Source organism: Furipterus horrens, unplaced genomic scaffold, assembly GCF_987537825.1.
Source record: "Furipterus horrens unplaced genomic scaffold, mFurHor1.1.pri manual_scaffold_10, whole genome shotgun sequence".
Classification (NCBI taxonomy): domain Eukaryota; kingdom Metazoa; phylum Chordata; class Mammalia; order Chiroptera; family Furipteridae; genus Furipterus; species Furipterus horrens.
The window spans coordinates 66,297,259-66,318,473 of record NW_028327180.1 but is presented as its reverse complement, the minus strand read 5'-3'; the positions used below and the strand labels follow the sequence as shown (position 1 = coordinate 66,318,473).

Sequence of the window (21,215 nt, the reverse complement as noted above, 5' to 3'; positions counted from 1 at the left end):
TCTTCCATCATCTGTTGCCTGACGTCTGCTCTCTAGTTTCTTAGCCTCTTCTTCCTGAGTCAGCTAGAGCCGGCGCTGGAGGACCGCATACATTGTGTATACAAAGGGTTGGGCTGCCGGAGCACTGTCCTTGGTGCTGGAGGACTAGTGGGACATGCCTATTTTGAGAACAGGCAAGAGTGTTGGGGGAAGGTGACCTTGAAATCCAGGTGTATCTACACTTCTTTCCGAAAAATGTGCAACTGGGCTTTCTCCTTTCAGCCACAGGCACAGGAACAGAAGGCGTCCAACCCCACAGCCAGCAGTGTGTCCATTTTTGACACTGGGTAGCCGTGTGGCCATTCACTGTAGCTATGAGATGCCACGTGTGGTTGTGTATACAGATCGTGATTGTCTGTGTCCTTTGAGACACCTGTGATTCCATGTGGTTTCCTATGATCTCATGTTACCTCATTGGGCAGCCTGTGATTACATAGAACCCCCTCTGACCTTGGGCGGCCTCAGATCCAATCTTTCCACAGGGGAACTAGAACGACTGGAGTCCCAGAGGATCTGGGCACTATCTGGCCTAGCTAACCCCTCTGCTAGAGACTAGAAAGAACCTCACCCCTCATTCCTCACTACCTTGCAGACTTGACACCCAGAGGACCCCGGTGTCTGCCAATTCCAGCCCTCAGGTTTGCGTCAGCTGGCGGCAGCCCACAGGCATGTGTGCCTCCTAGGACAAGTGATCGCAACCCCTCTGCCACCTGAGCTATAAAAGCCAGGGTCGCGTGAGGTAAGAGTCGCGCATTGGTGGGGTGGATGCGGTGTCACGCTCCCGCGCTGGTCCCCCGTGCGCCCCTCTTCTGCCGGTTTCCCCGGAACGCCGGGTCTTGACGTTGGGGGCGGAGGCGGAGACTGCTGGTCCGCGCTGCGGCCAGGCCCCTCCCCCGTCAGGGGCCTCAGCGGTTCCGAGGCGCCTGTGTGCTCGAGTCGCCCGCAGACCCAGGCGGGATGAGGGCAGGCTGGGGGCTCCCGTGCGAAGCGCAGGCCGCGCCCTTCCCCTCCCACTGAGGCTCAGCCGCGGCACGGGGAGGGGGCGCTGCGGAGCAGGGGGCGGGGGCTAAAAATACCCGGCGGCGGCGCGGCGACTGCTGGGGCTGCGGGGCTGCGGAGCTGCGGGCCGGGGAGGTGGTGCCGGGCCAGTCCGGGCCCCACTGGCGGACATGCTGACCTTTTTCCTCGTCTCGGGGGGCTCTCTATGGCTGTTAGCGGGTAAGTTCCCACCCCGTCCTGGTGTTTTACCCCCCAGGTCCAGCGCGCGGTGGGGGTCTTGGTCTCAAGTGAGGGTGAACCTCCAGCCCCAGCTGCCAAGCCATCTCTTCAAGCCCTCCTCCCCCAAGCCGCCCAGGTCACCATCCCCCCCAATTCTGGCGGGCACCGGCGGGTTTGAGAGGCAGTTGGGTGGGTCTACAGAAATGAGGGCCCTTGCTCGCTGCGACCGCACGGCAACCTCCCTCCAGTTCTCGCGGCCTCTTCCCCTCCCCTCATGGCAAGGACTATTCACTGATCAGACTAGGCCCTGAGCCCATCCGTCCCCCAAGGCCAAGTTCAGGGACAGACTTAGTATATCCTTGTCCGTCTCTAGGGTCCGAAAGTGAGGGTGTTGGTTCCATAGGTCCCGCAGCAGGTGAGCAACATAACAAGGACTCACCTGGGGCTTCCTGATTTCGGTAAGGGGTCTCCTCACGACCCCTCCCTGCCCACCCTTCAGCCAGAGTACAAGGTTTCTGTAAAGCGGGATTCCCTTGACTCCTCAGCTCTGCTCAGAGCGTGTGTCCCCATCCCCCGCACAGGAGTCAGCTTCACCGCTGCAGTCTCGCAGGAGGCTGTGAGGACCTCTTCTGAATCCCTCCCTGCTCAGAACTCTTCCCCTTCCTTCTGCGCACACCTGGGGCCTCGCCACAGGCCCCTTCCTCCGCCAACTCTGCGCCTGCCCGGCCTTCCTTTTGTGAACCCGGCATTAATGCACTGAAGGGTCTCCCCCCACCCCACCCCACCCCAGGTGCAGATTCAGCTGATAACGTACTTAAATGCTTGAACCTCAAACTGGTCTTAAACTGGACCTAGCCTAGAGCAAATGCTCTGTGAATGTTAGTGTTTACTATTTTGCATTCAAATAGCATCAGAGGAGGGAATAAGATTCTTTTTGAGCCAAAGAAGGGGGAGAGCTGACCCTTTTGGAATCCTACCTGAAACTTTGCATGTTATTTAATATTCACAGCAAATCCTAAGAGGTTGGTGGAGCTTTCCCCTTTTTTACTGAAGTTCAGAGGTTAATTGACTTGTGCAGTGTCACACGGATAATATCTGGCAGACGAGGGTTCCATATGAAGTTTTAACTGATCAACCATCATTAAGTGCTTGGTGGTATTAGGCCTGACACTAGAAAGTTGGTGGGCCAGGCCTTCATTCCTCCCACACAACGCCCATTGCCCTGAGTTGGGCCACAGGGACATGTCCCCTGATCCAGGGTCAGGTGAAGCCTCTCTAATCCCCTTCTCTCCCTAAGCTCCTTCTGTCTGCCAGTGTCCGTGCAGGGCCACTCGGGGCCTGATGTGCTCATCCAACAGGCAAGGTCGGGCTATAGCTGGGGTCAGAGGGAAGGAACAGGAGTCATCCCACAAATGTTGGTGAGAGTAATGGCCACCATGTACTGCCTGGGTGACAGTCTCAGAACAAGGACCCCTTTGCCCTACTCTTGGAAGGCCCCCACCCAGCCAGCTCTCCGGAGCCTCGGTTGTCTGTGGCTGCTGGGAGGTATCTGAGGGCTACAGGGCCACATGTGCCAGGAGTCATCAATAGCCTAAGAAAAAAAGCCCTTCAAGTGCGGAGTCCTTGTCTGAAAGTAGGGTTCAGCAGGTACTGACTCAGACTGGTCTTCTGCCCTGCTTCATTGTGGAGCATTTCCCAAAGTGGTCAGGTGCCTCCCTGAATGGGGAAGCTGCCTCCCTGGGGGGCTGTACAAGGGCCTTGGAGTGGTCAAATCTTATGCAAGTGGCAGCTGCCACCCTGGGGGCCAAACTTCTCAACACAAAGAGGAATTTCCTCAAGATGCCACACTTGGTCTAAGAAACTGAGGCCGGTGTATGGCATTCTTTGGGTAGAACACCCCAGACACACATTGGGACACTCCCAGATAATGCATTCACTTTGCTTGGTACCTCACCTGGACCCCAGCCTTTCTCTGGGGGCAGAGGGAACCCCTAAGCTAAAACTGAGAACATGTTCTGCCTTGCAGCTGCCACAACCCATTGGCTTAGCCCAAAACAGAAAACCTTAAGGTGATATCACCCTTTTGTAGAGTTATGTGCTTTTTGCCACCTAATCTGGCCCTAGGGAGACAAGGACTGCCTTCAAGGGGCCACAGAGAGAGAATGACGGATGAGAAGGGTAGCAGGGAGCTGCCAGAGGAGGAACTGACTATCTGGGAGATGCAGCCATGTGCTCTGAGCTCCTGAGAGCAAGGGCTGCATCTGCCCTGCTCCCTGCTGGAGAGGCCAGCCCACAGTCCCCGTGTGTTGAGTAGTAAACAAGGAAACAGATCACATATATCCGGCATGAGTCAGATGCCGTGCCTGGTCTCTGCACCATCAGCACTCAGAGGACTGTGGGAGCAATGGGCTGACACTCCTGCCTGCCTATATGGCATCATTGTGCAAAGTAGATGAATTTCTAGGAGGACACCCCTTCCCCCAGGCTGATGCAGCACCATGCCCTTGTACAGGGTCCAGTCTGCTCAACTGTATACCCAGCCAGCAATGACAACTGAGTGCACTTTTGCAGTATAGAGGGGTGTTTGTCAAAGGCAGGGAGGCCAAACTCCAGGTAGAGGAAATCAGGCCAGCAAAGGTGTGCAGGAAGAACCATGGTGGGGGATGGGTCTTCAGGGTCTTGTGAATGGGGAGCCTAAGTTGTGGGTGGAGGAAGGCGTCTGGATAGAAATGGGGTCCTGGAGGAGAAGCTTTCATTTAGGGGGCAGAGAAGCCCCCGACTAGCTGTAGTGTCCAGGCTGAGCCAGCAGGAAGAGTGCAGCCTGGGAGAGCAGCGGGAGGCTATTGTGATGTGTATGAGAATAGATGTGGCCCATTGGAGGCTGAGCCCCAGGAATGGAGCGGTAGGAGGCCCCAGTGTGACCCTAGTGGCGGCCTTGTGGCAGAGACTGGTGTGGCAGCCCTCTGGCTGTAGGTGTCCAGGGCAGGTGCAGACTTGCACAGCCTGGCTCAGCTCAGCCCTATAAGATCTCCTCCGCTGACCCCCCTAGACCCCCACAAGGGTGGAGGACTGGTGTGAGGTCTGGAACCATGCTAGGGGTCCCAGGGAAGCAGCTAGGACCTTGATGGATGATGGAGCTCCAAGCAGAGCAGCTGAGGACATGCCTCAACAAAGACAGCCTGGACTTGCACAGGGCACACCACCATGTGGGAGAATTCTCACCTCACCCTCTCCAGCCCAGAGTAGGATACTGGGTGGTTGCGGTGAGAGCACACAGACACCAGGGGGCAACCAGAGCCAGGACATTCTGCTCTCAGGCTGGTCTCCTGTTTCTTGTGATTATAAGGGCTCTAGGTTGACATTCAAAGGCCGAATTTGGCTCAGCGACAACCCTAGTTGGGACCCAGGGCTATCCCCTACACACAGCAAGCAGGATAAGTGAGCATGAAGCTCCAGCTTATTTGCAAAAAGAGGCAAAAGTTATAGGTGTTTGTATAATAGAAGCTTCAGTGTGTAACTAGCCAGTGCCTGGCACATAGTCGTCGTCGGCAGCCGTCCGTCTCGAGAGACGATGGTGTAGCTTCTTAGGAGTCTATCTGCACCGCCGAGAATGGCTGTGCAGTCCGACTCGGGAGTGACACGGTATCTGTCTCCTCCCGTGTTGAATCGACATCTTGCGATGACGCTGGAGTGTCCTCTCCAGTGAAGCTGAAGCTACAGAGCCTGGGCAGGGTGATATGGAGGGTCTGCTGTTGCCCATGCAGCAGCCTCCCCCCTCTCTTCGCAGCTGAAGGGTCCAAGGGAAAGACGGAGTCAATACAGCTTGGCTTCAGGTGCGCCGCAGGAGTTGCCGGTGTTGACTACAACGTCAAACCGCCTTAGGGACTCCGGCTCCGGATTTTCTGTCGGGCTTTACTCCCTTAGCCTTTCCCCTGAAGAGGTATGCCGCAAGGCAGCGGAGGTTTTTTGGAGTCAGAGTTTTCCTTCTCTGATGTGCCCTGACTGGAAGATCGAACCAGCGACACTTAGCTCTCAGGCCGACGCTCAATCCACTGAGCCAAACCAGCCAGGGTAAGCACTCAAATATTCACTGAATGAAGTACTGTGGGTAGGGGAAAGTTTTCTTTACGGAGAAGTATTGCAGGCATGCTGTCTTGACTGCTCTTTCCCTGAACACCTACCATGTGTCAAGCACTGTGTTCTTCTACAATCCCCCAAGCTTTCCTTTCCTCTCCCCCAATGCTGTCATGTTGTTATCCCACTGAATAGATGAAGCACTAAGACACAGGGAGGTTCAGTGGTGAAGCAGCTCCTAGGAGCTGTGAGCCAGACCCCATCCTCCAACTGCCAGTCCAGGGAGGGACCACCATGCACAGGTCAGGTAGGGTCTGAGCCCCTCCAACAGGCTGTCTGTGGGCACAGACAGGACAGGGTTTAAGAGAGGATGGGTGTGATGTTCCATGATCAAGGGCTGGCACACAGGAAAAGGACTCATTAAGTGTTAGCTGATTATAACAATGTGAGCTGGGCCTTCTTGAAAGGGGGTGTAGGATTCTGACCTGCAGAAAGGGCATAAGGAAAGAAAAGGCATTCCAGGCAGATAGACCTGTGTGAGGAAAGATTGGCAATAGGATTAACTGAGATCTAGGACATTCTCTGCTTGGCCAGTGAAGTCACCAGCGCGGGGCTCTGCAGGCCCTAGAACGCCAGGCCAGGCAGCATGGATTTTGTTCTGTGCAGTGGTTGCAGCAAAGACATACAGCTCAAACCGGGCATGTAGGTAGCCAAGGTGGCACTGTCCCTGCGCCCTGCAAGCCACATGTATCCCCTGGTGGCACACCTTCCGCTGAACTAGTCTTTGGCCTCCCCCACTAGCCCTTTGATCTTCTTGAGGGCAGTGCCAAGGCGGGCACACAGTGTGAGTCAGTGTTACTGCCTACATGAGTGATATGAACAGCTCCCTGAGAAGTTTCTTTTAATGCTGATGTGTTTTATTAGCCATTTTCACACTGCAAGTCGATCAACAAACAACAGACCTTGAGTCTGCTCCTACTAAGTGCCAGGCTCTATGCCCAGATGGGCCTCAGCCAATGCGCTAGATGCAATAGGGGAAAGCAGGTGTGAACTCCTTGTAGGCAGGGTCCGGGGCAGCCTTCACTGGACAACTCTTAGTGCTGAGAACAAGATCAGAAGGAGGACCCCAGACATGAAGGAAAGAATGGAACCTGCTGCTGCAGGATGACTGGTTCTGTGGCATGTAGCCTTCTCTTAGGAGAAGATCCTATAGTTTCCTTAGAGCTCCCAAATTCCCAGTCTCCCAGTAAGCTGAGAGCTCTGGCCAAACAGAGTGGAAAGGAGGCCCCAGTCAAGGTCTGCAGCTCCCTGGATGGTCTGGTGTGATGGCTCTACTCCTGCTTTGGCCTCCCCAGAGTCCCCACTGAACATCCACTTGGCTGTAGGACGTGGGTGCTGTGGGCAAGATACCACGTTGGGCCCTGGGGGTTGTCCTGCAGCAGGCCCAGGGATGGTCCTCGTTGTCGCCTAGGCACTCTCGGAGCCTGTGGTCTGTATGGTCATTCTCAGACCTAGTCCTTTTGTGTGGCTTCTGATTCATGTGAGGCTTGGGATCTGTGACATGCAGAAGTAGGAAGATGGGAAGTGGGCTGGGACAAATTCTGAGCTGAGCTGAGGTCCAACCTGTCATCTCAGAGCCCAAAGGGTTTCAAATCCCAAGAAGTCCTACCTGTGCCTATTCACCTGCTCTTCCTGGAAACACCTTTTTTTTTTTTTTTTTTTTTTTTTTTGCAGCTACTCCAGACATGTTCTTGGGAGGTGTCTGTGGAGAGTCAGGGGTGGCTAGCTTCTGACTTGCCATCTGCCCACTCAGGTGTCGTGCATTCTGAGACAGCTGTCTCCTGGGCCTCTGGAGCAGGAGGCCAGGTGGAGATGGTGCCAGTGAGGGAACAATGGGCATCTCAGTTTCAGACCCTGGGTTACACAAATCTGAGTTGGCACCTGTTGAGCCAGGAACAGACCTAGTGATTGGAGGAGTGAGAGAGAGGACAGGTTGAATGGGCAGCTCTGAGACAGATCCCACCGACCGACCCTGCCAGGGGCCCTGCCTTCCTCCCAGCACACTGCAGCCAGGCCCAGCAGTGCAGGGGTCGATCCTGAGGGGCTGAGCAGGATTTGGCCCTGCTACTAAATCCTTTTTTTGCCTCCAGGATGGTCGGGGCTAAGACTCCCCTGTGAGGCTCCTACTGACCATCAACCATCTCAGCCATGGCGATAAACCATTCTGGGCACTGACAGCAGATCCTGCCAAATAAGCAGAAGGGCCATCAGGAGTAACAGTGAAGTCAACCAAGGATAGGACAGCAAGGCCAGCTGGAGGCCACACAGCAAGGACAGTCAGAGATGGGGATGAGAAGGTCGTCAGAGCTGAGATAGAGCAGCAAGATGAGATGTGGGCAAGCCAGGGAGACTGGACCAGGAGGTTGGCCAGATTCTGGACAGTGAAGCCCTAGAAGCCAATGAGAAGAAAGCAGTGATCAGCACAGAGAAAGAGCCCTCAGTGGGGACCCACCCAGGCCTGAGGTGGCCCTTGACTTAGGAAGGGGCAGTGTTTCTGGCCCCCTAGAGCCCTCTAGAACCCAGGACCCTGCTTAGTGGCCAGAGAACTTCAGTATTAACAGTGACAGGACCTTCCAGCAGATGGCTTGGATGTGGATCTTGAGGGGACACCTTTGACTCACCCATACTCAGCCCCCCACCCTGCTTGTAGGCTCTCCCCACAAGCCTGGCTCTCTGGGGTGGTGGAGGGAAAGGGGGGTGATGGGCCTACCCCTGGCCAGTGAACTGGTGGGAAGATTGTGTACACGTGTCTCTGATATCCTTGCCACGGGTCAGATAGCAGGCAAGACTGTGACCTATGAAGCCCCCCTTACTCCCCTTCCTCTCTGGGGCAACTCTGTGAGCTCTGTGCACACTGTGGCCCTGATGGGAGGCGACAGGATAGCCATCAGAGGTGGGCGCTTTCTTTGGGCTGAGAGGCTGAGGAGGCCCATTTCCCATGGGTTGCAGGAGGTCTTCAGAGTGTCCACCGACCCTCCTGTGGCTTCAGAATCCCTTCTGAAGTGGTTTGGTCCTAGATTGCCTCTCAGGCCATACCACCTTACTGTGTCATTGACTCCTGTTGGCGGGCATCTGAGTAGCACCCACGCTCCATAGGGTACAAGGATTGCACTGTAGTTAATGGACAGCTTCCAGTGGGCCTAGGGCATTAGCACAGCAGCGTTTCTGGCTCTGAAAGTCTGCAAAAGATTGAAGTTGGACCCTGTTGTAGTGCCTTTGTTGAGGATGGAGTCCAAACCCTGGAGTGTTCCAGAAGCTAGTGATGGCGCACCCCGGATGCTGGGTTACCACAAAGCCCACTCACAGTGCGGGCGCACAGGTGACAGTGGCACTGTGGGGGCAGGCAGGGACACCTGTGGCCCCCATTCCTGAAAGCCCACTTTGTGCACTATAAGGCCTGTTGTTTACCATCACGTTTCCTTCCCACTTCTTTTTCTTTTTTAAAATAGTATTTTATTTTTGCCTTATTTTAATTAGTTTATTGATTGATTGATTTTTAGAGAGAGAAGAAAGGAGAGAGAGTGAGAGAGAAACGTGGATTTGTTGTTCCACTTATTAATGCATTCATTGGTTGATTGATTCTTATACGTATTCTGATTGGAATTGAACCTACAACCTTGGTGTATCAGGATGACATTCTAACCAACTGAGCTCCCTAGCCAGGGCCCTACTTCTTTTTCCATGTTTACCATCAACACCATGAGAATTACCAAAGTTTCCTTAGACCTCAGACCCATCCAGTATTACTTCTGAGAAAGACAAAACCAACAGCAGCAGAATGGGCCATCCATCTCTTGGCCCACCCCTGACCTGATGCAGAGCTTTCCCTGGGGGCCACAGAGCCTCCAGCTCCCTCTGGAAAGGTGGTGGGTTCAGTGAGAATCCAGGAGATGGGTGCTCTCGGTGGGTCAGCGTGAACAACGTCCACCAGCCTTCCTGGGCTAGCCAGTCCTCATTTTGCTTTGGTCTGAAAGAGATTTTTGTTTTCCGGTGAGAACAGCCCCAGCCTGGCCAGGCTGGAGCCAAGGCAGGAATACAAACTCCTCCATGTGACAGGCCCAGAGCAGAGTTGCAGGCCTGCCAGCAGCAGGCCCTCCCTGCCTTTCCTCTCCTCCCAGGGGTCATTTGCATATTTCCCATTCACCCTGGCCTTGAAAAGGAGGCCTGAGTTCTCAGTGCTCCCTGCCCAGCTGAGGGCTGAGCTGCTGGAGCCTGGCATTAACCTTGTGGATGCCATGGGGTCAAACTGGCCAACAACAGGACCTGGCCAGAAGGCAGTGAGAGGCGGCAGCAGCTGCTATGTGGCCCTAGCTTCCAGAGGGATGATTCAGGAGGTGGCAGAGTCCCATTGACCAGCACAGTCTTCTGCTGAACTGAGCAAAATTCAGGTTTGTTTCTTCTTGTGTCATTCAGAAGAGGAACTTGGCCAGAGTGTGGGGAAGCCAGAAAGTTAAGCTGTATCAAATTTGCCAGAAAATGTACCTTTAACCAAAAGCAAAACTCTTTTCTCTGCTCGTTGTCTGTTCTCTGACACCTGGAATGGTGGGTCAAGGACCCAGACCTGCCTGCAGCAGCCAGCCCTCTGGCAGGATCTAGAGGCCAAGCTTGCCTAGGGCACTTTTACAACCTGAAACCCCAGGGTACAAGGTCAGGTGAGCTGGTGGGTACTGTTAGCTTGAGGCTATGACTTCAAAGGCATGAGGGGGGTAGACAGAACCAACCACAACCTTTTCCTTCTGCAGCTAAGTGGTATCCTCCCAGCCTCAGCTTCCTGACCCCATTCTCAGTGCAGCCTGGCCACTGCCTCCTTCCCAGGAGCCCAGCATCTTCCAGGCTCTTCCTGGGACTTCACAGCCCACTTCTTCCACTCTGTCCCTTTCTTATCCCTTCTTCCTACCGTGCTCCTAATCCTCTCCTTGCTGCCCCTCCCTGACTGAGGACGGGCCTCAGGTTCTGTCTTTTGTGCCTCCCTCCCAGAGGATGGTGTCCCCAGGTGCTCCTGAGTGAAAAAGGGAGCAAGCAAATCCCTCTCCTGTTCCCCCCAGTTCAAGGGCCCCAACCGGGTCTGAGCAGGACACCTCCCTACTTTAAGGAACTTCCCACTAGCTGGAGGTGGTCACACCCTGTACCCTGGGGCCTGGACACCTATAGTTGCTCTGAGAGCCTGGCCCTGCCAGGAGTAGCCCTTCACTGAGCTTGAACCTGTAGAGTTTGCAGTTGTCCTCAGTCTGCGCTGGTGGTGGAAACGGATCGCTGCTCCTGAGGCCAGGACCCTGGCAGCCCTAATAGGACTGGTTGGCAGGGAAGAGGGTCATGTTGCAGCCCCAGATCTTGGCTGTCTGCACAGTGGGGCCTGGCCAGGGGGTTTTCCTCTGCTTGGGTGGCCCTCACCAGGATCCTGGGGCTGGGCCTGCTGTTCCAGGGCTTGGTGTGGAAGGAGGGATGACAAGGCAGGGGCTCATCTACTCTATCAGTCCTAGTCATCATACCCCAGAGACATTTCCAAAGGGAACACTGCCACTGTCTTAACCTCTGCTGCTCCTCTTTGCTCTGAGACTTTTGTGGAGCCTGCTCTGTAGGAAGAACGTTTATCTCAGAGCTGGCAAAAGACACTGTGTTTCTCTTTGCTCCTCTGTGCTCAAGGCTATTTATATTTTTCAGTTTCTGAAAGTGTTGTTTGAGCCTGGCTTCCCGGTGCTTTCCTCATGTGGGCCCAAGGTCCCTGACCAGGTCTTAGGGTGAGTGAGATTCTTGAGGTGCTGGCATGAGGATGGGGGATGGGGGCTGAGGACAGTAGAGACTGCTTCCCACTCCCCGTGAATTGCTGTGAGGAGGCATGTTCCCTGCAAGGTTGAGCTGATGAGTACAAGTGGCCCTGAGCAGTGGTCAGGCACAGCTGTACCTTTCTACACTCCAGAGGCTTCACTGAACCTTCAGAGCTATAACCAGGCTCCTCAGGGAGGCTTGGTGGGTGAGCTACCTGTAACCTAGCAACCCTGACTCACGGGCCATCTATCCTGGGGGACGTATGGTCGGGCTTGAGGCGGCTCTAAGCGCCAGCTGTGCCCCAGTCACTGTGCTTCTGAAACTAATGAAAACCCAAGGGGAAGACGGAGGTAAAGCCTTTCTGTCACAGCGGAGATCAGTGTGAGTCCCTGTGTGGACCGGGTGGATGTGGGCCACGTGTGGGCTGCTGTTTGCGTCCCTGCAGATGAGGGTCACGCAGGTGTGTTGGTGAGATTGTGCTCGTTTTCACCCAGTGACTGGGCCCCACACTTCCTGGAGCAGAACTGCTGTGGCTCCATGGCCCCGTACCCTATGCAGTTCCCTTTCAGCCAGCACCTTGGTTGTAGCTTCCCGATTTTTCTGCCCCAGAAGCAGCCCTGAGAAGCATTAAGGGAAGCATTTCTTGTATTCAAAGATACCTCTGAAGATGTCTAGAGAAGAGTAGGAGACCTGCCAATGAGGCAGGGGAAAGGGCTTTCTTTGTGGGCCAAAGTTGGGTCCTCAGGCATTTGCGCATTTTAAAGCTTCCTCCTAGTAGGTTGGCTGAGGCTGGAGTCTAGGGGCCCAGAAAGCTGTGCCAAGTACCCAGTGAGGGCTGCTGGTGCAGGGACCTGTCCTCAGGTGGTGGAGTGAGCAGTAGAAACTATCACCCCCGGGGAGGTGTTGCAAGGCCTGTGCGCTATACAGTTGCCAGTCAAGTTGTGCAAACAGCTCTCAGGAGGGGCTGAGAGCACCACGCCATGGCCTCGGCTGGTCCTGCTACAGAGGATGTAAGTTGGGTTTAGGGGGATAGCAGCGGCCCAGTGCTGAGAGGCTCAGAAACGCCCACTGCGGGCAGCGCCTGGGGCGAGGGTTGAGCTGGGCTCTTCTCTCACTCTGTAGCAGTAGCCATCTGGTGCCCACTGTGTGCCCAGCCCATGCTGGTCGTAGAACTAGGTGTGAAAGTAGGCCATACCTGATCCCCAACCCCATCCCTCACCCTGTGGCAACAGACCTCACAGGAGTGAGACCCTGGGAGTCCCAGGACCACAGTGTTGCAGTCTGTCTGCCAGGAGTGCTGGGGAGTTCAGAGCTCAGGCTTGGTTCCAGCAGGCCCAGGTGTGGGTTCCGGCTCCAGGACAGCCATGCCCCAGGAAGACGCCTCTTCCGGTGGAGGAGATGAGCCAGTGTCTTCCACCTGCAACCCCTGACCCTTGGTCCGGAGTGTCCCCACTACCCAGAGCCTCTCTGAGCAGATGTTTTATCTGTGACTGTGACCAGTTTCCTTCTCCCCAAGTAGACTGGCTGTGACCTTGTGGAGGGTGGGGAGAGGAGGCAGCCCCTGGGAGGGGCGGGATGAGGTATAGTCTCCTGGCCATAGGGCAGGCCTCCTTCAGTCCCTGAGGCCTGGCATCCCTGCCCACTCCCACTCCTTCCCACCCCCAACCCCCCTACTGGCTGCAGGTCCCCAGCCCATGGCAGAGGCCCTGGCCCTCAGTCAGTGTCACAAATGGATGTGTAAGGAGGCTTTGTCCTTAAGCAACCCATCTGGCAAACTCCTCTCCAGGAGCAAAGGGGGTGCAGTGGCATGCAGAGGGGTGTGAACTGAGGCTCCTGCAACCTGGCAGAGTGGGGGTTAACGCTGGGTTGCTGAGCTCTGAGCTGATCTGAGCCAGCCCCGCCCAGTGTGCAAATGGAGGGGGGCCAGCGGGGCCCTTGAGGGACCAGCAGCTTCTCACAGAGCTGTTCTGTGCCCGGGTCCCTGCCAGACCTGCTCCCACGGCTGCCAGGGAGCCTCTGCCACCACTGCTCATGCCTGCAACACCACCGGCTTCTCAGAGCAGGCGGCCATTGCCATCCGCTGTCCCAGGAGGGCAGACATGGGACAGGGCCTTCGCCGCTTTTGTGCTTTGATCAAGATGTGGTAAGCTCTCTCTCTGAGCCCCACACATCCTTTATAAATGGAGGCTGGTACTGGCAGGACCAGCTCAGCTGCCTCCACAGTGCCAGGAGCCCACTGGAAAGGTAGGGTGTGACTGCAAGTACTGCTGCAAGTGGTCTTTGTGTCCCAGAGGCTGGTAAAGGGATGGAGGGACAGCTTCAGCTCACTACTGTCCTCTGAGTGTTTCCCTTTCTACGTGCCTGGCACTGTACTCTCTATCCTTGAACTTGTTCAAGATGAGGCCCTGAGGGGTGAAGTGACTTGTCCAAGGTCATACAGCTATCAGGAGTCTGAGCCAGGATTTGGACCCAGGTCAGTTCAGCACCAGAACTCCTCTTCAGACCCTTTCCTAGCCCTGGCAGCAATTGTGATTCTCCCCCTACCCCACCCCCAGCTATTCATTGGGTGTCGAGCAGGTACTTTGATTATCTGGTGGCTTGCCTTGTGCTCTCCACCCCCACACCCCTTTCTGAAGTCCTCAGACATTTGTAGAGACCCAGAACCCTGTCACAAGAATCCCTACACCGCTGCAGGCTGACTGACACAGGGAAGCTGGCGTGATTCTGAGGGGAGGGAAGAGCCCAAGGGTCACAGAGGGCCTCTGTGACAGCATGCGTAGTTGGCGCTTTTGTCCTGATGTAGTAGAGGCATGATGGTTGCATCTGTGTATCAGGAAAGTGACTTTGGTACCAGTGTAAGCACTGCTCCGAGCCAGAAAACGAGTGAGGAGGCTTCTGCAGGCCTCTGGGCTGCACCCAGGGGTGGCTGCACCAGGCCCGGGGTGGTGGGGTGCAGCAGAGTATTTGGGTTTGAGAGACGTTTGGGGGTGTCGCTGATGGAGCTACTGAGCGAGACTGTGAAGGTCTAGAGTGTTGGGCTTGGGAGGATAGACCAGCAGGGGGTTCCTGAAGCCCAGCCATGGGCCCCAGGGCCACCTCCACAGAGACTGTGCTCTGGGTGGAACTTGGCCTCTGTCACTGCCACCTTGAAGCCACATGCTTCCTGCCAGGGTCCCCTTCTTCCTATTCTCTCCCTTGCTGGATTCGGAGAGCTGACTCTCACTACCCACCTTGCATGTGCCCTGAGTCAGCACAGGTCATGGTGAGGTGGTGGTGGGGTCCCAGTCCCCTCGCCTGTGCCACCACTTGGTATTCTAGACTGGGTGCACCAGAGAAGGAGAGGCTAGGCCTTCCCCTGCCCCTTGCCAAGGGCTTGGTGGTTCAGGCTGACTGAGGCCCATGTCCTCAGAGGACCTGAGTTTTAGCCTTGCCCTACAATGGCTTCCAGGTCTGGAGAGGATCTCAGGGTAAAGGCAAGCATTATTGACTCTGAGAAGCCCATGAGCCTGGAAGAATGGCACCCTCTGGTCACTGCCCAGCCAGGGAGAGAGGTGCAGGCCCAGCCACAGGGAAGAGGAGCTGCTGCCACTTCCGAGATCTTATTGGTGGGCACTAAGTAGGAGCCAGGGGAGGAGTGGGTGGCCAGGCCCTTTCTCACTACCTTCCATCATGCCAGGCGGGTAGGCTTCCTGGAGGAGAAAGACCCAGCCCCCTGAGACTATGGAGAATTCTTCATGTGAGTCCAGGAGGGAGCCCACCCTTAGAGGGTCTACGGCAAAGAACAGGGATGGGTCTGACCGGCTTGTTCCCACTCACACGCTCTGGTGGCCTAGCACGGCCCCACAACCCCTACATCCCGGGCCCAGGCTCTTCTGAACAGTTCTGGAGCTGGTTTGTTGTTGGCTCAGCACTCCTGCAGAGGAGAGCAGGGGTCGTGGGCATGGGTGGTGTGATGTTGGCAGGGGTGGGGTGGCGGCACAATCCGAGGCAGAGGTTCGGGAGGCTGTCATCTGGGGCTTGCGTCCTGGATCCCTCATGCGCTGACTGTGTACCTGTAAATGGCAGATAATTTCTTCAGTGGAGTCTCTGTTCTCCACCTTATAGTGAGTCCAGGGAGCTGCTGTGGGAATCCAACAGTGCTGTGTATAGGCAAGGGCTTCCCAGACCCCAAGAATTCAGGAGGTCTGTTCTTCCCTCTCCTGGGGGCTGTGACACTTTGGTGACTTCTGAAAGCTCAGCACATCTGGGACACCATCCTCAGACTTGTGGCGCTGACCCTTGTATAAGATTTCATGGGCTCAGGACTTCTTCCTCAATAGAACATTCAGTTCGCTTAGTGCTCAGTAATCTCCCTCCACCCCGGTTTTTGTGTATTTGCTTCCCTCTGCTCGGGACCCCCTTTCCTCTTGATCTGTCAGTCTCTGCCAGTATCCTGCGCTGAGCCTCCCTACCTGAGGCGGGCACCTCCTCTGGCTCCTCAGGCCTGATCCCAGCCCCAAACCACACTGCAGCCCCATGGGGCTGAGGGCAGGCCCCCACCTGGCTTATCCCAGTGCCTAAAACTGAGCTAGTGAGAGCAGGACCTCTAGGTGAATGCATGGGTGGGTGAGTGGGTGGGTGGATGGGTGGGTGGGTAGGTAGTGGGTAGGTGGATGATTGGATGGATGGGCTGGTAGGTAGATGGGTGGACGAGCAGATGGGTGGATGGGTGGTTAGGTGGGTTGACAACAGGAGGATGAGGGCTCTGGCCATTCTGGGCTGTGCTCTGTGAAAACCTGGCGCTGCAGCAGATGCCACAATGTTCTACTATAGCTTAGGGCCTGTGAGCAACTGCCAAGGACCAGGGACCAGTGTAGTGCAATTCCAGATTTTCTCTAAAACTTTTGGTTCCATGGAGCTGAGCTTTTAGGGGCTGGGCAGTAACTGCTTGAGGCTTGGCTTCCCAGTCTATTGAGTCAGTTCTGCTCGTTAGAGGAAACGTCAGTCAGCTCAGAGCCCAACCCAAGTGCCTGTGGAGTATCTGGATTGTCCACTATGTAGTAAGTCGCTTATCTGATGGGCCCAAGGAAGCAAGCTGGCCAACTGGGCAGGACTCTCCCCAGAGCAGTTTTCCTTGGTGGGTTCACTATGGTCTGTAGCTGGGCCTCTGCTTTGCTGATGAAGAACCTTGATTTGAGCCTACACCAGGAGTGGTTCCTTCCTGTCGAATGGTCTTAAACTGATCCAGCTCATGGAGGCTGCTGGTAGCACAGCTTCTGGCTCAGGAACTCAGAAAGAATGTTCTCTCTGGCTGGGGCCCACTTTCCCTGCTCTCTGGGGAGCAACCAAAGCTCCGGGAAGCTGGTGAGTGTTCCCAGGACCCAGACAGCCTGTCATGCCACGTGTGGAGCATAAACTCTGGTGAGGCCAGCGTCTGGGCCCAGCAGCCTCCTTGCTGACAAGCACCCCCTCAGCCAACCCTCTGGTCCCAGCATGCCCCTCACTATGTCAGATACAATACAAGGAACTTGATCCTCTCCCCCTTTTAAAGAAGGGGAAGTGGAGGTCCAGAGAGGTGGGATATGCTCAGTCTTATGTAGCTTCTAAGTGAAGGAGAAAGGACGTGGACTGGGGACCTTGACTTGCTTCCTCTGCAGTAATCCTGCACATCACTGACTTCATCTCTGATGTGGTGAAGGTACAGTTTAGTGCAAGTGCCATTGACTGGCATTTCAGCAGATCTCTCCTCTCTCAGGGGTCAGGCAATTGCTGTTGGGCTCATATCCCATGGCTGCAGCGTGGCTGTTGTTGGGTTTCTTACTGTTTCCCTAAGAAGGGAAACTACAGCCACACTCCCAAAGGTTGTGGGCTGGTAAGGAGGGTGCCTGAGTGGGGAGCATGGTGTCCTGGAGTGCTGAACCCCCCAGGGCTGGCAGGCCTGTAGCTGTCATACAGCACTTCTAGCCTCAAGTCCTACTGGGCAGTGACTGAGGATGGAAGCCCTGGCTACCTTCCTCAGTCCTGGGCAAAGTGCAGACCCCTGAGGTCAACCGGCTGTAGGTCTGCCCTGCCAACACTGCTTCACTCACCAGCTAGCAGGAGGATGCTGGGGCCCCTGGGTCCTGAACCAAGGTCAGTCACCAGTGCTTCTCACAGCAGTGCTCCCACTGCCCACCCCAGGACATCCTCCATGTCCCCCTGCTGTGTCCTCTTGGACTGCAGTAGTGGAGTGTGGCACCCTGACCACCACATGCACTATCTGAAGAGCTGCTGGTTACCCGAGGAGTGCACAGCACAGGCGCTTTGCTGAGCCCTTTCTCTCTGGGCCTCGGATCCTTTGCCTTCCATCAGTTTAACACCTGCTCCTCTCTGCCATGAGCTGGACGTTAGTTGACGGGATCCCAGAGAGGACAGCACAGATGGGGACAGCTGTGCCTCCTGGTGCTTGGCCTGTGGTGGTCCAGGGCCACAGTGCACAGTGGCCAGCAGTCTGGGGCCAGCAGAGTGGTGTCTGGGCCCCACCCCTGCTGCTCATGGGAACTCTGCTCTTCCTCAGAAAGTTGGCACCAGCATCACCTCTGGCCCTGGGACACCTTTGGCTCCAACTTTTCTTCAGGGGGAGCCCATGGTGGGTCAGGATGTGGGCCTGGGGAGATCCTGTGTGTCACCCACAAGACCCTTGGCGGGCAGGTCCTTGCTCTCACACTGTGAGGGCTGGAGGTATCTGTCAGGGCTGGTCTGTGGACTCAGCCCTTGCCTACTCTGTCTTCCTCAGGATCTGGGCCTAGGGGTACGAGCTTTGAGATGGAGTGGGAGGAGTCTGCACCCCTGCACCCCCATTCAGGCTGAGCACTATGCCAGGCATGCCCACAGCCATCTGTCCTCTCTGTACCCCAGGAGCAAAGATAAGCAAAATGCTGTGACCGCACAACAGAGGCAGAGCGCCTGGGCCCTGATCTCAGGAGGCATTGACTCTAGAGCTGTCAGAGGCCCTGTAAGATACGGAAGCAGCTGTCAGCCATGGGTCAGGGCCTGAGCTTACGATTCTTAGGAGAACTGGCTGGCTGGCTGTTAGGTGTGACTGCTAAGGGCTCTGGCCTATGGCCTTTCAGGCAGCCAGCTTCTGGGGATACACTGTGTTGTACCAGGAGACAGGAGACTGTACACCCCACTAGTTCCGGGCCTGTCCTGTGGTATATTTGGCCAAGGTCCTTGTGTCACGTGATCCAAGACAGGTGAGAGGACACACCCAGGACCTTCCTGCGCATGCTGCCAGGTCTCCTCCCTCACCTGCCTCTTGTTTCCTTGCAGAGTTCATTCTCTCGATTCTGGAGAAGATGCAGACACAGGAGATTCTGAGGCTGCTGCGGCTGCCCGAGCTGGGCGACTTGGGTCAGTTCTTCCGCAGCCTTTCAGCTACCACCCTCATGAGTGTGGGTGCGCTGGCCGCCATCCTCGCCTACTGGTTCACTCACCGGCCAAAGGCCTTGCAGCCACCGTGCAACCTCCTGATGCAGTCAGAGGAAGTGGAGGTGAGCAGGGTGCAAGCCATCAAGCTGTGGAGAGTAGTGGGCAGAGGACAGGCTTCTGAAATGTAGAAGCCAAAATTGTGACTTGTTTGACCTGAGATGGCCCAGAGAGTCTTGGTTTCCCCTGGGAGCCAGCCAGCAAGCCCCATTTGCCTTGGATAGCATCTCCTACCAGAGGCCCCTTCTGCCTCTCCCAGAAACTGAGCCCAGGGCAGAGCCTAACATTGGCCTTGACCTGGGCTTCTAATTTGCTTGCTTCTTGGGTGGGGGCCTTAGCTCATTGGTGCCTCAGTAGGAGGCCTAAGCAGGTTCTCAGGGGCTGCCAGTTCAATTCCCTTCCAGACTCACCCTGTGCCCAGCCCTGGTCTGCTGCTGGGACCCAGAGTGGATCCCACCCCAGCGCCCTGCCCTCCCAGAGCACATGAGGGGAAGGGGGTGCAGTGGTCCAGCCTGGATAAGGGTGTTCTTAAGTCTAGAAGGACAAGTGATACTTATTTTTGTATTAAGCTTATGGAATTTATTTTGCCTTTAAAAATTTTCTTTTCCTGAATTCTAATTCTATTAATTTTGAATAGATAAGATATTCATCCCATTCAAGAGGAACAAAGGGACACACATTTGAGAAGCTCCCACTGTCTTTCCCTAGCCTCCCAGTTCTGCTACCCTGAGGACCGTGTTAACGATTGTCCATGAGCGAATGTGTAGATAGCCACCCCCGTTTTTTTTTAAGTATGTTTTATTGATTATATTGTTACAATAGTTCCATTTTTTTTCCTTTGCTCCCCTCCGCCCAGCACCCCCCATCCCCCAACAATCCCCCCCAAGTCCATGCCCATGGGTCATACATACAAGCTCTCCTGCTTCACCCTTTCATATATTATTCTTCTTTTTTAAAAAATAATTAATTATTTTAGCAATAAAAAATAACAATCCCTCCCTCTCAGACTTAAGACCCTTTATAATCTTATAAAGGACAGTGGGCAAAGGTCTTGAACTCTTCTAGCTGCTTCAAGCTGGACATGGTCATCGTCCTACCTACCCTTGGGTCCAGAAATCCCTAATAAGAGTGGTCCACCCCTGTTTTTAATGATACCATGCTGCGTACACTGTACAGCATCTTGCTTTTTGTTCCTCATGGTGCATCTTGGTGAGCGTAAACATGGCTGAGTTTTGCCTGCTGGGAGAGGGCCGGTCCCTCGGGGCATTTTTCCAGCAGAAAGAATGTGTGCAAAAGTACGGGTGTGTAATGTTGCTCCTGGTGGCTTTGGGAAGCGGTGATTTATGGGGGTGGCTGGGCGCTGAGGATGGGCTGCAGATGGGCTAGCAGAGTGGTGATGAGAATGGCACTTGGTGACCCTGGGTTTGAAGGCTGGATGTGCCCCTCACTAGCCATATGGTCCTTGGCATTTTCTTAACTCTCTGAGCTTCAGTTTCCTCAACAGTCAAGGGAGTGATAGAGTACTATTTCCTACAGCTATGGTAGGATTTGCTGAGATGATACAGAAAAAACACTAACACTAGTTGTTTTGGGTAAGCCGAGAATGACCACTCACCTGGAGAGGTCAACAAGGCCAAAGTCACATGAACTGAGCAGGGGTGAACAGCATGGATTTATTTTTGGTCTTCGGTAGTAGGGACAGAGCCAGTTTGTGCTGTAGAAGGTTGACTGTGGAAGGGCAGTGATGAGGAGGCAATTGGGGTGTCTGAGCTGGAGGTGACAGTGATCTGGATAAAGTCTAGATGAGAGTGGCCCTGGTTCAGTGTGTGGAGGCCACAGAGTCACCTCATGGGTCTGGCTGGGAGGACAGGCCATGGACAGTTAAGGACTCCCTTCCTGGGAAGACTGAGTGCGGCCTCACCCAGAGCACAAAAAGCCAGAGAGGCTGCAGTGGAGTAGGCAGAGGGAGAGCAGGAAACGGGTGAGAGGAGCCCAGGCCCTGTAGGGTCTGGTAGCACTTACTGTGCCACAGAGTGAGAAACACAATTCGGATCACGTAACGCGTCCCAGCTTAGAATCATCTCCTAGTTCCTGTTCCCTCAGCCTGCAGGCCAGACTCCTTGCCTGACCTGCAGTCTCTCTGTCATCCTCCATTTGCCGCCTGGAACTCCACACATTGCCCCCAGGTTCCCAAATGCACCTGTGTCTCCTGCCCATGCACTTGCACTTGCTCTTGCTCTGACGAGACCACCATTTCTGCTCCTCATTCTGCCTTCTGTGCATCCTTCAAAACCCAGCTCAGCAACCACTCCCTGACACGCACGTCCCTTGAACCCCTCTGTCCCTGGCATGCTCTGTCATTTCTGTCACCCTGAGTCTATCCAGTTCTGATGGTAAATGCCCCCAGTTCCCCTTATTGGTTGTACAAGGGCCTGGTGCAAACAGAACTTTCTACAGTTGAGTGCCGTCTGTGCTTGTGAGGCTGGCTGTTTACCTGATGGCTCTCACTGACATTTTCCCTCAGACCTGATGTTTCCAGACATGGTGGGCCATGGGCCGGCCCAGTGCAGCCCAAATCATGCTCAGAGAAGAGGTGGAGCTGAGAGTTTTGG

The 21,215-nt window shown here is 55.2% G+C and overlaps 1 protein-coding gene across 8 annotated transcripts in view; it reads left to right on the top strand.

Annotated features, from left to right (window-relative positions):
• The first annotated feature begins 547 nt into the window (after positions 1–547).
• Positions 548–21,215, top strand: part of ACSL6 (acyl-CoA synthetase long chain family member 6) — a 54,306-nt gene continuing 33,638 nt past the window's right edge. Inside the window, exons 1-2 of one of the 8 annotated variants that reach the window (XM_090288020.1) lie at positions 548–778; positions 18,448–18,668. In XM_090288020.1, coding sequence (XP_090144146.1) covers positions 18,474–18,668 — 195 coding nt within the window. In that variant the 5' untranslated portion in view covers positions 548–778; positions 18,448–18,473. Of the gene's footprint in view, positions 779–1,152; positions 1,258–9,589; positions 9,780–11,069; positions 11,130–13,137; positions 13,402–13,458; positions 13,631–18,447; positions 18,669–21,215 lie in introns of those variants that run through there. The other 7 variants (XM_090288016.1, XM_090288017.1, XM_090288018.1 and 4 more) reach the window with 7 other exon arrangements.